At 32.2% G+C, this 14934-nt stretch overlaps 1 protein-coding gene across 1 annotated transcript in view; it reads right to left on the bottom strand.

The window, feature by feature from the left end:
* LOC127718572 (plexin-B1-like) overlaps window positions 1–14133 on the bottom strand; it is a 48752-nt gene extending 34619 nt beyond the window's left edge. Inside the window, exons 1-5 of the mRNA XM_052224638.1 lie at window positions 14044–14133; window positions 13455–13543; window positions 8764–8973; window positions 4901–5116; window positions 2055–2255 (exon numbers count right to left, since the gene is read on the bottom strand). Of these exons, the coding sequence (XP_052080598.1) occupies window positions 2055–2255; window positions 4901–5116; window positions 8764–8973; window positions 13455–13533 (706 nt within the window). The 5' untranslated portion in view covers window positions 13534–13543; window positions 14044–14133. The remainder of the gene's footprint in view (window positions 1–2054; window positions 2256–4900; window positions 5117–8763; window positions 8974–13454; window positions 13544–14043) is intronic.
* Window positions 14134–14934: the final 801 nt, after the last annotated feature.

The raw sequence follows: 14934 nt of genomic DNA on the forward strand, positions 1-14934 counted from the left end.
TACTTCTTTAACGACTACGCTGGCATTTTTAGGCAAAGACTGCGAAAACATGTCGCTAGTGAGTTAAGACGCAGACACATCGTATCGATCAACCAATTTGTGACGGTGTTCGTAAAACTTATGTAGTGTTTATTTCAGTCGTTCTTCCTAACCCCTGCTAATGAAGTTCGTAAAGTGTGTGCATTCATTGGCGTTACTTACAACTAGAAATATTCAAACGCAAAACGATGGGGCAGAAGGTATGTGGGAAAGTATTTCAGTAATTGCGATGATAAAATGGTCAGGTTGTTAAATTACGATGGGGCAGAAGGTGTGTGGGAAAGTATTTCAGTAATTGCGATGAAAAAATGGACAGAATGTTAAATTAACAAAAGAATAATACATTGGAAATGTATGTAATCAGTGATGTATAATACGTGTTTTCTATAGCATAGGAAATAACGTTGTGTTGTGTCTGTGTTCGAATAGAGACAATACTTACAATTAAGAGAAATAAGGATATTTTGAAAAAAAAAATCTTTCACGAATACTACAAGGTACTTTCGTAAAGGTATTGAAGTATGAAGCATGACATAGAGCACGAATCATGCTTGTATTGCGTTTTGGTTGTGATACTGCTTTAGTCCAAAAATGTAACGATAAACAGTAGAATATATTTAAAACCCTTGGATTATAAACAAGTCCGATTTTTTCTATTTGTTTTGTTAAAATTGATGTAATTGTTATTATAAAGTTATTTGTAAAATAAAAACACAAATCAGATAATGATGTCCCTTAATAATTCTCTATTGTCAATATTCGGTCAGTGTCGTTTATTTTTCAAAATCAAATAAAATAGTAAATTCTTGAAATTCTTTTTATTCCCGTGTTAAATGTTGACCGATATAAGTCTATTCCCTGTAGATTCCTTTTCGGTCACATAGCTTTCACGTATTCAGGCATTTGTACATCCTTGGATTTCAAATTATGTAGGTAAAAAGGTTATTAGACGAAAGAGGTTCGGACGTACTCACGTATGTGATTTTCATTGAATTCTTAATTTGAATACGTAGAAATAGATTTAAACCAGTCCTGAAGTTAATAATTTATATTTGGGTATATACTGAAAGATACGTTTTGTATTAATACCTCTCACAGTCTCAAACATAAAGGTTTACATAACATACATCCAAAAATGTACGTATACCATCTGGGTGAATAAGGTCCCGAGGTCATTACAATGTTCTGTTCAATCACCAGACCTAACATGCCTAATATGTAGTTGAATAATCGAGATAGTGTTAACCAACTGGGCACTATGTTGGCTCACTTGGCGTAATGATTTCTTTGTAAAATGGATTCTCTGCATATTGAGGCGGTTGGGGAAAAGTTATTTTGACTAATTAACATATTTGAGGCTTAAGAATGAACAGTTTAGATCACATTCAACTCTTTGCAGACCACATACAAAAACATTTAGTAGTTGCTTGGGATACATGTGACGTAATTGTTGAATGTTGATGTATGATACATTTGTGTGGAGCAATTACTACGTTCGCAACGACATTAGCGAAACTTATTAAGGAGCGGTACTAGGTTAAGACATTTAAGCCCGCATCAATTGATTCACCAGTCTAATTAACTGTTTGAAAGCTTAAATTGGTGTTTTAGGAATTTTTTGAGTAGTTTGGGATATTTTATAACTTTTTTTTAGTATCCCCGAATGAGTAAGAATGTATTGAGATCTTGAAAGTTTCGTTTTTTACCATTCAATTTGTATTCGCATAACGCATTTCTTGTCGGTATTATAACTCATTCCCGACAGGCAGTCTTCAAGTCAATGCATTTTTATGATGTTTAAATCTAAATAATGAAAAATACATGTAGTGTATTAACTCATTGATCTTGTTTTCCATCTCAAAGTTACAGTGATTGTTATGTATGCAACTAAAGTATATAAACTTCTCTACTACAATGGCTCGGGATTTTTCTCATTGTCAAGAAGTTTTCAATCGTAGATAAGTAATTATTAATTAATGAAACATACATGTAACAAACAGTACAAAACTACTTACACTTATTACAATATCGTCCAGTTCGTCCTCCTTTACAACCTTCGGTACAAATCAAAGTATCTTTATCGCAAACATCATTTAAGCAGTTTATGTCCTTACATCCCCAAACACAGGATCCATTGCCAGGATAGCAATGATTCTCTATGCAATTCTCTGAACATGGTTGTGTGCAGTTACGTCCCCACAAATTCTTTCGACAACCTAAAAGACAAAAAGCAGATGAAGCAGTTGGTTTGTATACGGTGATATAATTCTAAACGAAAGCGGTGACAACATATGGTATATTTCATTCAGATAAAAGTATCTCTCTCCTTAAAGGTATACGTTTTTAATACTGAAGGCAACGCTTTTATTTTTAAGGATACATAAAAACATATCAAAAGTTCAAATCCCTGTTCTCAATTTCTTTACACAGATTTTACTTATTGTTCTTTATGCATAGTTTCGAGGGAAATTGATTAAGACTAATCCAGAAATTCTCTTCAAAGACAATATGCTCGGTATCATCGATATTGATATGGCCATGGGGTCGATGCATCTGCTGATTGATTAATAGTCCTTGATGAATCGTACTATGCATTCAGTATTATTCGTAGGTTTCAATTTTTAGAGGTTTTTTTTTTGCTTATGATTTTTGAATATCCCTTTGTTATCACATCGTTTTCATATATGCTAGTATTTCAATACCAACATTTCAACTGACTCCATTTTTGGAAATTGACATCTGTAACAACCATAAACTTGTAGCTACCACTTTACAAGCAGAACCAAATACAATGAAAGTTTAAACTATGTACTGGCTTCCAAAGCTGCACAAAACACCTTACAAATATATACGTATTTCGTCTTCAAGCCATTATTCTACTACTAAACTGTCTATTCTACTTACTAGTACACTTGGTACAATAAAAAAACCTGATAATAAATTGTTCAAATAAGGCCTTTGAGAAAAAGTGGAATTAATTACTGTTGGAGTGTCAAAAATTTGTTGGAAGTACTTGATGAATCGATGCTTATATTGGTGATTTCAAATCTGTTCAAAGTTTAGATTTTTCTACTCTATATACCACTTTGCCTCATAATCTTATTAAGAAAAATATCACATGTCTAATTAAATGGGCATTTAAAAAGTCAGAGTGCAAATATATATGTTCAAACTCTTTTAGGTCATTTTTTATTTACAACAAACAAAAAAACTATGTCAATTGGACCTGCTTTGGTACTATAACTGCCCTTGATTTTTTTACTAGAAAAAATTTTTGTTCCCTATGGAGATTCCGTATATCGTCAATTTATTGGAATTCCAATGGGGACTAACTGTGCACCACTTATTGCGGACCTGTTTCTGTAATGTTACGTGTTACAATTTATGACTAAAATCAGCAAAGACCCATCGAAACAACATCTGATACAAAAATTTAATAACACTTTTAGATATTTGGATGATATATTGGCTCTCAATAATGACGACTTCAGTATGTACACTAAAGAGATTTATCCTGCTGAACTGACTTTAAATAAAGCTATTATCCTGCTGAACTGAGTTTAAATAAAGCTAATACTAACAATGAACACTGCCCTTTCCGGGATCTTGATATCTATATCTTTAACGGGAAGCTTATTACCAAAATTTATGATAAAAGAGATGATTTTTCATATCCTATCGTTAATTATCCATTTTTAGATGGTGACGTTCCCTTGTCACCATCTTATGGTGTTTATATAAACAGGTTAGTAAAGATGGCATATTTTGGTAATAGTATTGATTCACTCATAGGGTCTTTTCATCGGAAATAAACACATTTATTCTAAAACCAGTTGTTGGCATGATACGGGTTTGTTCTTCTCATTTATTTTATGATGGTATGATACTAAACACCCAACGGGAGGGATTGTGCTTGATTTTCATATGATGAAGACATAATCTTTCAATCAGTTTAATTGAGGTCTGGAGCTGGCATGTCAGTAACTGCTAGTAGTCCTTTGTTAATTTATGTATCATTGTCATTTTGCTTAGTTTCTTTTGTTTCCTATTCTGACATATATATAAGACTCGGACTTCCTTTAAACTGAGTATTACTGTACGTATTGATGTGTGTTTGTTTAATCTACATTGACTAGAGGTATAGGGGAGGGTTGAGATCTCACTAAACATGATTTACCCTGCCGCATTTTGCGCATGTCCCAAGTCAGGAGCCTCTGGCCTTTGTTAGTTTTGTGTTTTTTAATTTTAGTTCATTTATATGTTTAGGAGTTTAGTATGACGTCCATTTTTACGGAACTAATACACATTTTTGTTTAGGGGCCAGCTGAAGTCCGACTCCGGGTGCGGGATTTTCTCGCTTCGTTGAAGACCCATTGGTGGCCTTCGGCTTTGTTTCTTACTCTTTGTCTCTTTGACACATTCCCCATTTCCGTTCTCTATCTTAGTGTTCAAACTTTGGCAAAGCCGCTAAATAGTAAATAATCTACAATTGTTTTTATATTCCATGAAAATAAATGAATCGCCAGAACAAAAGTGTAGCGCTCCCATAAAGATTTTGATAAGAAACGAATTTTAAATTTTAATCATAATTCCTTCCGATTGGTATCAACATCTGTTATTTGTGAAAGTAAAATAAAATATATGTTGTCCATTTAATGATGTGAAAGCATAAGCATACAGCAATTATGCATCAGATGCAAATTTTAATATAGAATGTATGTCCAAGGCCAGCACATGTAGTTTGCAAATTTAAAGAAAGCTGTAAAGCTGGTAAAATATCATAAACTAAAATGTACGGCTTGAATAACTGAAGAACTAAGAACGTAACATGTAATATATAAAAATAGATAATGTCAATTACCATTAATGGAAACGTAACATAATTCAACAATTGGTCCATAATTTTCATCTCCTTTAATGTCGTAATAAATGACATATTTTCCAAGCTGATTACAAGGAATAGTCTGAGTGATGTTTGGAAAACCAGGATCAGGATCTTCATAACAGAGATAACCGTCAGGTGGAATAGTTGAAGTATTTGTCACATATAGCTTAAATCCATCCATCCGGTTAGCAACTGTAATGATTAATGAAGATATATGTCTATGGTAGTAAACATGTATGTCAATAAGCAAAACTGCAGTAACAAAAAGTCCTATGAGATTTAGAAAGTCTGCATCGCTTACATAATATATGCGCAAACCTCTTAAAATGTATCATTGAAACATGCAAAACAAAGCCATCTGATCGGCTGAAAATTAAGTTGACTAAGAACTGAAATATCTTATTCATATTACATTTCATCGAAATATTCAGCATCATAGTACATAAATGTTGCTTTCATATGCATACAAGTTTAATCAACATTTTTTTTTCTTTTTGTCAACTTAAAACGATTGTCTGATTGGTTGTCAGGGGGATTTTCGAGAGTTCGAAAAACACTTAAAACATTCTATTTAAATATTTCTTGGAAGGGCAGACTAAAAATGGTGAAGACTAATTACCCTAAATAACATACACTAAAAATGAAATTTGTTTGAAGTTATGCACAAAAAAGATCTTCAAGTAAACTATGTCGTATAGCGGTTTAAGTAAAATTTGTTAGTCAGACCCACCTACTCTGTTATTATGACTTATTAGAAAGGTATTTCACTTAACCCATATATTTAATCTATTTGTAAATTGAATTTTTAATGTTAGAATATTAACCTGTAGCCTTAATATATAAAAATGATAAAATTTAAAGCGAGATGATGTATTAAATATTTTGCTCTATATGTTTTCAAGACAAAACCAGACAACTCAAACACGCCTAAACATAAAAAGGTATACTCGCCTTTTTCTTATCGATAAGATTATTGGCCATTATAATGATTTTTTCCCCAAAAAATGGTGTCAGGGGCAGAGATGCAAATTAATGCTTTTAAAAAGATCAATCTTTTATCTTCCAGTGAAAGTTTTTCCGGCTGAGTTCTGCTTATACACAAAACAGATCCACATATATTTGCACCTACCATTATCGACTGTTTTGTGAAAATTTGTCTTTAATTAAAAAGTTAAAGAATATCTCGATGTTCCATACTATAAGTTAAGTATAAACACGTATATAAGGTGTATAAAATCTTAAATTATGCATCTACATTAAACTTTTAAAGCCCACAGAAACAGATGTAAACTATTCAAATCTTCCAACCTGGCCATTTTTACCTTCTCTAATAAAGAGTTCCATTATTTTTGTTTAATTTCTATTTTGTCATGAACTATTCGTAAGAAAGGTATATTTAAGTACTTGTTTGGTTCAGATTGGTTTATCTATTTGGTATTAAGTCCTTAGCACCTGTACTTGAATTACATCAACTCTGATTTAACAAGTTAGAACCCCGATCATGGTGATGTTTGTTCGATTTCGATCTTAATTGACATAGACTGACAAAGGTCGGAGATTCTCTGTGGATACTCAGGTTCTCCTAAACAACAAAATCTAGTAAAGAGCATTGCAATGTGGAGTGTTATACATATAAGCAAAATAATGACATAAAACGTCAATATGACTGGTTTTGTTTGTTTAGTAAAATTTTGAGATAATTACATAGCCATATTATAAACTCGTAACCTCCCCTGTGTTTGAAAATGGCACGGTGGTCAAATGCTCTTGCATGCGCCCATATTCGAAACATATAGCATTAAAAAACGTTATATATACAAGACACAGATGAACCTTTGATTATTATGAGGGTGTTGTATATACACAACAACGTCCCGTAACGCCAGGACTATGGATGCATTACACTTTTTGTATGACATGCGTTCAATTTAGGAGAAAGTCTGTAGAATTTTTAATTCATATTTGTAAAAAGTTGTTTACGAAGAAAAATTTGAGAACATAGATGTATCGGTAATTGGGTTAGAGTATAATTATGAAGAAATGCAGATATGTTTTAACAACTGACGGCCAAGCCAAACTTCTGGGGAATAATTTTTTTAATCCCTCAGAAGGGTCCACAACGTCCGCAAAAAGTATCAATTTCGTTCTTGACCAGTGACTTCTTACATTATGATAAAGTATCACATGTTCATCTATTTAATACCGCCATAACATTAGAAAGTCAAAATAAACTTAGATTGCATGCAATCGTCTATGTCATAAGATCACAACTTTTGCAATATCGTTCCACTTAATCAAAAAATTATACATGTAACTTTTTATGATATGAATATATACCAAATCTTTAAACATTTATTACAAGTATTATATATATAGCTATTATTTTTTGGTCATTTTTGGTCATATTGCTCTTGAACTGTTTCGAATCTAGTACATCCTTGGATTTCAAATATTCAGCTTTGAATTTTCCGGATGATGGTAAATCCAGAAATACGCGTTGGACGCATGAAATTTATAAGTGTAGTTTTCCTTTTTTACAGAACGTGGTCGATACCGCTGTTTATGGACTATCAGTCTCCGATGGTATGCTCATCTCAGTGGTCAGTACATCTGTAATGACAGGATTTATAACAATCCGTTCTAAAATTGTCCGTTATCAATTTAAAAATTATAAAGAAACTAAGGTTTCAACTCCCTCAGTCAAAGCTGACCTTAAATGGGTTTGGCTATCATTTTTAGATCCTTTTTTGTCATATAGCTCTTCAACTGTTTCAGTTCTAGTACATCCTTGGCTTTCAAATAATCGACTTTGAGCGTTTCTGATGAGTGTAAATCTAAAATAAAAGCGGCTCGGACGCATGAGTTTTGAAAGCGAGTGCCACACGTGGAGCAGGATCTGCTTACTCTTCCGGAGCACCTGAGATCACCCCCAGTTTTTTTGTAGGGTTTGTGTTGCTCAGTCTAGTTTTCTATATTTTGTGTACTGTTGTTTGTCTGTTGGTCTTCTTCTTTTTGAGCCATGGCGTTGTCAGTTTATTTTCGACAAATGAGTTTGAATGTCCCTTCGGTATCTTTCGCCTCTCTTTTGTTTCCGTTTTTAAGAGCACCTGGTCGGTACAGCTACTGGTGGAATATCAGTTCCCGAGGGTATTATCGACTCATTAGTCAGTCCTTCAGTAATAACATGAATAATAAAAAACTTGTCTAAAATTGTCCGTTTATCAATTTAGAAATAACAAAGAAACTAAGTTTTCAAATCCCTCAGGCAAAGTTGGTCTTAGATGGATTTAACTGTTATTTAAAGTCCTTTTTAGTCAGATCTTCAACTGTTTTGGTTCTTATACATCCTTAGCTTTCAAATATTTGGCTTACAATGGTCCTTGATGATGGTAAATATAGAAAAGGCTTTAAACGCATGCAATTTATAAAGTGCTGTTTTCATTTTTGCAAAGACAGTGCCGACATCAATTTTCGACGGTTCACAAGAAATTATAAATCTATACCAAAACCTAGTTATAATCAGTAACAAGATCTTCCCCGAATAACTAACTGATTCTCAAAGAAAGCAGCTTATATGCCCATTTACCGCATATCATGCCACTTCGTTTTACGCTATAAAAATTATATCGCTATTTCCATTTGCTGCCCTTGACGTTCCTCGTGTAGAAACAAATACATCCTACAATGATGTAGGTTTTTTGAATTCTTTCCCTTAATGGTTTGCATACAGAAATTCACGTTTTGTTCTTTAATTTACATAAATACTTAAAGACTTAATGAATTTGGTTAACCCTTAAAAAAGAACAAAGGAACAAGTAATTATGTACTTTCTAACTTACATTTTTCCCTGTAGAATATTTCAATATCTGTAATGTATGTATTTTCAGCATCGAATTCAAACATCCACCAAGCTGTTTTATGACCGTGTACTGTGTGTGTACATTTGTCAAAACCCCATTCATTTGATACAGGAGGCTTTAAAGCATTTTGTGGTCCACTTTTATGTGTCACTGAACTTTGTGTAGCATGTCCATATGGTGTAAGGTTTACTATGAAAAAATATTAAAAACCATATGATTCTCTCTTTCATTTCAAAAATAACAGTGCTATCATTAAAGATATATTGACTCAATTTTCTTATGTTGTGCTGTAACACCACTGCTCTAGGTTAGGGGGAGGGTTGAGCGCTCACAAGCATGTTTAACCCCGCCACATTCTGTATGTGCCTGTCCCAAGTCAAGAACCGGTAGTTCAGTGATTGTCGTTGGTTCACGTCTGTTTTTCGTAAATTGTTTTGTTATAAATTAGGCCGTTAGTTTTCCCAATTGAATTGTTTATATGACTTTTTATAACCGACTATACGGTATGGGTTTTTTCTCATTATTGAAGGCCGTATGGTTGCCTACCATTGGTTTCATCCACTTTATTTGAACTTTGGTGGATACTTGTCTCATTGGTAATCATACCACATCTACTTATTTTTATATCAATGACCATATACATAAATTAGTTTAATAAAGTTATATTCTTTACAATTCTGACGTATTATGTACAGTATCTATCATCCAAGAAGCAATTCCGTATAAATATAAACAGCATACAACATGTTTATTACTTTTTTTATTTTTTTTAAACAAACATTTAATAAATTAAGACATTAATGTGAACAAAATTATCCTAGTTGATTTCAATATAAGCTTTAAATACATATACTATATGTAAGTCTTCTTATATTCTAAATCAGTTTAACTTAAAGCAGCTGTTTTAAGATTACATGTATACGCGAGTAGCACCAACATCAAGTACCATCATAAGTTTTCTCAACAGACATCAATGACCATTTTATGACAGTATGTACGAGGAAGTCACAAAAACAAAAGATTGAAAAGCAAAACATAGTCGGAACAAGGTCGACTATAATAACAATAAACAGGTTTTTAATGATAAACTTAATTTCATAGATTGGTCACCTTTGTATTTATGTAGAAATGTACATGAAGCATGGGAGAAATTTCGGTCACTCTTTCATTCAATCCTTGATGACATTGCTCCGTATAGAGAGAGAAAAGTAAAACATCAATCTGAACCATGGATGACATGTGATACTCTAGATAACACCAGAAATAGAGACAACCTCTTGCCAACTGATAGAAACCACACAATAACCAGGAGACCCAATTTTGTAACATCAGAAACAAAGTTCAGAGAGATATTAAGAGAGCCTACAGCAAAGTTACTAACAATAATGTCCAATTAGAATTATCATATGTCAGCCAAGAATTTATATATCAAGAACTTTGCAATTTAAACTCTTTTAAGAACACTGAAACAGATAACATTTCTGCTAAATTTATAAAAGACGAAGGAAGCGATCTGGCAAAAAAATATCTTACCTGGTGAATTTATTAATCACGAATGTGATAGTACCGAAAGAACCTCGCCAGACTGAAATATTTATTTAAAAAGAGCAGTGGAACAGAAATAGCAAATTATAGACCAGTGAGCATCATATGTATTGTCTCTTATATTGTTGAAAAATCCGTATATAAATACATATGGAGACACATCAGATCCATCATAATTTATTGTACCAATTTCAATCTGGTTTTCGTAGCTCTTATTCAACTGATAATGGTCTTATCTATTTATTCAATCACATTGAATAACAAACTTTAAACAGTTTATTAACAGAAATGCTAATGATAAACTTACAAAAAGCATTTGACACAGTTGACCATCAACTATTATACTAAAATATCAAAATCTATGCACGTGAAAGATGTCAAATGGTTTGAGTCTTTTCTAACTGGACGGAAACAACGGGTTAATGTAAATGGGACGGAATCTGAACTTCTTAATATTACCTGTTATGTACCTTAGATAATCATTTATTTCTATATTACGTCAACAATATGTCTATAAGAACTAATTCCGACTGACAACTCCTGATTTATGCATACGACAGCACTATAATATTTTCTCGTAAGGACAAAGAAATTAACTTAAGGAAGTTAGGAGTCTTGAAGCAACTGGCTTGTTGATAGTAAGCTATCTTTACAATTGGGAAAACAGAATGTAATTTTTTGGGTTCTCAACGTAAACAAAAGAAAATAACACATTTCCAAATACAATGTAATGATCATATAATTAAATCACAGCTTAAGAACTTGAATATTTAGCATTAGACAGAGATCAAAACTTGTCAGGTGAAATATAGTTAACTCAATTATTAAAAAGTTAAATTCTAGATAACAATTTATGTATCCTTAAGCAAGCAGTTTGTCAATTGAAACGCGCAAAACTCTTTCTACGGCTTTAATCAGTGTCACTTTGACTATTACTGTTCCTCTTGGTATGCCTGATTATCACAAACTATAAAGCACAAACTTTCAATTGCCCAAAACTAAACTGTTGGATTCACACATTTTTTTTGTCAAATGTCTAGTGTACGCCAACCAGAGCTATCAAGTGTTGGTTTTGTAAACATGAAAATTTGAGTGAAGCCATTAATACATGTAAGAGTAGGACACGCACACATTTATAAAAGCGGAATTGAGAAATGATATACCGATATTATACCAGACAATTTGTTTCATTTCGTCAAAATAAGCTAAAATACACCAATGGTCTCTTATTGACTTGGAAGTCAATAATTCAACTCATTTGAATCCGTATTCATATAAACTTTAATTTGATCTTTAGAGGAGATGGGTTGTGCATGTATTCAGCATGTTCATTATTTAAAAAGGAAAGTACATGTATATCGAAAAGTAAAAAAGGGGGACAATAGGAATAACCATTTCTTTGACTGATTCGACCCACAAAAATCATTCTTATACAAGATAAACGATGATTAAAATATTTTTTACCTAATCATAATTTTTTAATAACATTAATCAAACAGACTTAGTAAATTTACTGGGTTATATGACCGTCGGCAGTCTTCGGGAAAAAATTAGATGACGTCTGGTCTATAATACGTACGAAAAACTGATAAATAATAGCGATCCCATGCATTGTTAATTGTTTTTGTGTGTTCTTTTAGTAATTTGGATATAGTTTACGTTTAAGTATGTTACGAATAAAAATTTAGAATTTGGGTCGAATCAGTGAACATGAATTTGACAGCTTATGGCCCTTTAACAACATTAATAATTTTGCCATAGAGTTTTGTCTTATATTATTAATTAGAATATGTTCTAGTGTGTCATGTCTTTTGTATCCCTTCACATGAATGTGGTGAAATTTGACCTCTTTGACCAGTTGTTGGCATGACACGGGTTATGTTCTTCTCATATATTTTATGACGGTATAATACTAAACCCCTAACAGGAGGGATTGTGCCTGATACTCATATGATGAAGACATAATCTTTCAATCAGTTTAATTGAGGTCTGGAGCTGGCATGTCAGTAACTGCTAGTAGTCTGTTGTTATTTATGTATTATTGTCATTTTGTTTATTTTCTTTTGTTTCCTATTCTTACATCGGAATCGGACTTCTCTTATACTGAGTTTTACTGTGCGTACTGTTGTGCGTTTGTTTTTACTACATTGGCTAGAGGTATAGGGGGAGGGTTGAGATCTCAAAAAACATGTTTAACCCCGCCACATTTTTGCGCCTGTCCCAAGTCAGGAGCCTCTGGCCTTTGTTAGTCTTGTATCATTTTTAATTTTAGTTTCCTGTGTATAATTTGGAGTTTAGTATGACGTCCATTATCACTGAACTAGTATACATATTTGTTTAGGGGCCAGCTGAAGGACGCCTCCGGGTGCGGGAGTTTCTCGCTGCATTGAAGACCCATTGGTGGCCTTCGGCTGTTGTCTGCTCTATGGTCGGGTCGTTGTCTCCTTGACACATTCCCCATTTCCATTCGCAATTTTATTATCTATAAAATTAACTACATCACAAACACCTGACCGATATTAATGTTTACAATAAGTACCCTTTTCCTGGAAGAATTAAATGCAATTGTTTGCAAGTAAATTATCTTCCTTCATCCAATATGTTTGATACATTTTTCAACATGATCAATACGAGTATGACACAATTGGGCTTATACGAATTGCATATTGATTAAGATTTAGACTGTTTCTGTCAAAACAAAGAAGACTATAAAGAATATATAACATGCAACTGTTGTAGAAGTACACCACTGTCTGACTAGTTGAAGCATAAAATGACTGTTAATATATTCCATATTGTAATTTGCAGAAAAATTACATTATACATGCATACTTTTACATATTAAAAAGAATTCCCTTGTGTTAAAATGTGGTTAATAAATTCGACATAAGTTCTGACATCTTATATCAATTTATAGATAGACAAAAACACAAAGAAGGGATACAAACACATCGACTTGCCAGAATCGAGACATGATTTTAAATTTAAGAAGGAAAGATAGTTCTACAATCGCAGTTTGTTTTGAGCATTCAGTTCTTGAACAGAGTAAAAAAAGTAAAATATTTTGATTTTAGTGGAAAAAGGTTTATCAAAGATATAACGTTGACAAATTTTGCATGACTTACTCTGTGCTGCAACTGTTAACACAACAGTTGTGTGGATAAGTAGCACTGATAACATATTACCAGATGTTTCTTCCATCATTCGACTAATTCTGCGATAAAATATCAATAATAAAAAAGTTATAAATATTCGATTGTTAAACTAAATGTAGGATAGAAACGTACAAGGAAGTTGTGTTTGTTATATGAAATGAAGCCAAAATAAAACAAGATAAGATAAGATGAATAATACTAATAATATCGATAATTATTTGAAAGTAAAAACATGATATACATAAAGGTTGTCAGTAAACTTGCAGACACTAACGCATGTACATATAAACACTTATATATATATATATGTCTATAACATCATTTTCTATTCATTTTAACTCGAACACAAACAAATATATAATTAACCATATGAATATAATTGATTGATTGTTGGTTGCCTAACGTCCAGTGACAAATGTTCAATAAATGTTCAGGCCGAGAACAATCATATGAATATGCAATATTTACATATTATATAAAGATACAAATTCCAGCTATATCTAAATGTATAGCAGCAACATTACAAAACAAAAATAATTTCCACTGTGGTAAAGCGTACCTTTTATTCTGGAATTATTTAAACCATCCCATTAAAAATAATAATTAAATAGGAAGTATTTTTCTGTTTGCATATAATCGAATCAATATGTTTTCACTTAGATTAAAAAAGCACGTAAATAAACACTGACCTTATATTGTAATGGTATGGTTCAAAACTATAACCAGGAAATTATCAATTAAAAGGTTAATTGAATTACATTTCAAAACTGTCATTATAAGTGGACAATTCAACATCAATAGGATAAAAATGGGAAATATTTAATCTGAATCTTTTTTGTAAATCGTATTTTTTGTTCGCCTACAGGAAGAAAAAGAAAAAAAAGACAACATTTCAAATGCATAACGCTAAAACTTTACTCAACCATCTTTTCGGCTAACTAAATATATGTAAAATTGTCGTTCCAGGACATTAAAGAGTCAATAAATGTTTGCGATCCTTTAATACTTTTCGTGATCATTTATTACTTATTATTGTCAAAACATTCAGTTCATGTTATTCTTATATAGCTTTCAGGATAATAGGTCAAACACTATAATTTATCAAAATGAATCTTTTAAAGGCAGTAAATTCATGTTTCAGTTACAATGACAGTTTTATATGCTGTATTTCTAACCATTTTCATATTGAGCAGTTTTTGTCTTTTTATTGTAATTTAAAGGAATAGATTACCATGATAGCTGTATTTGGCAAAATTGTTCGGAATGATAGGTTCACAGTGCTCTTCAATATCGTCCTTTTTGTGTTTTTTATTTTGTTTGATCCAAGCGTCACGACTAGTCTTTTAACACTAAACGCGCGCTGGCGCTCAAAATTATAAGCTTGGTATCTTTGGTGAGGTTTTTTTTCCAAGATAATAAGCAAAAGTCAAAATTGTTGAAAAATAGTCTT

Source organism: Mytilus californianus, unplaced genomic scaffold (genome assembly GCF_021869535.1).
Source record: "Mytilus californianus isolate M0D057914Y unplaced genomic scaffold, xbMytCali1.0.p SCAF_1, whole genome shotgun sequence".
NCBI lineage: Eukaryota > Metazoa > Mollusca > Bivalvia > Mytilida > Mytilidae > Mytilus > Mytilus californianus.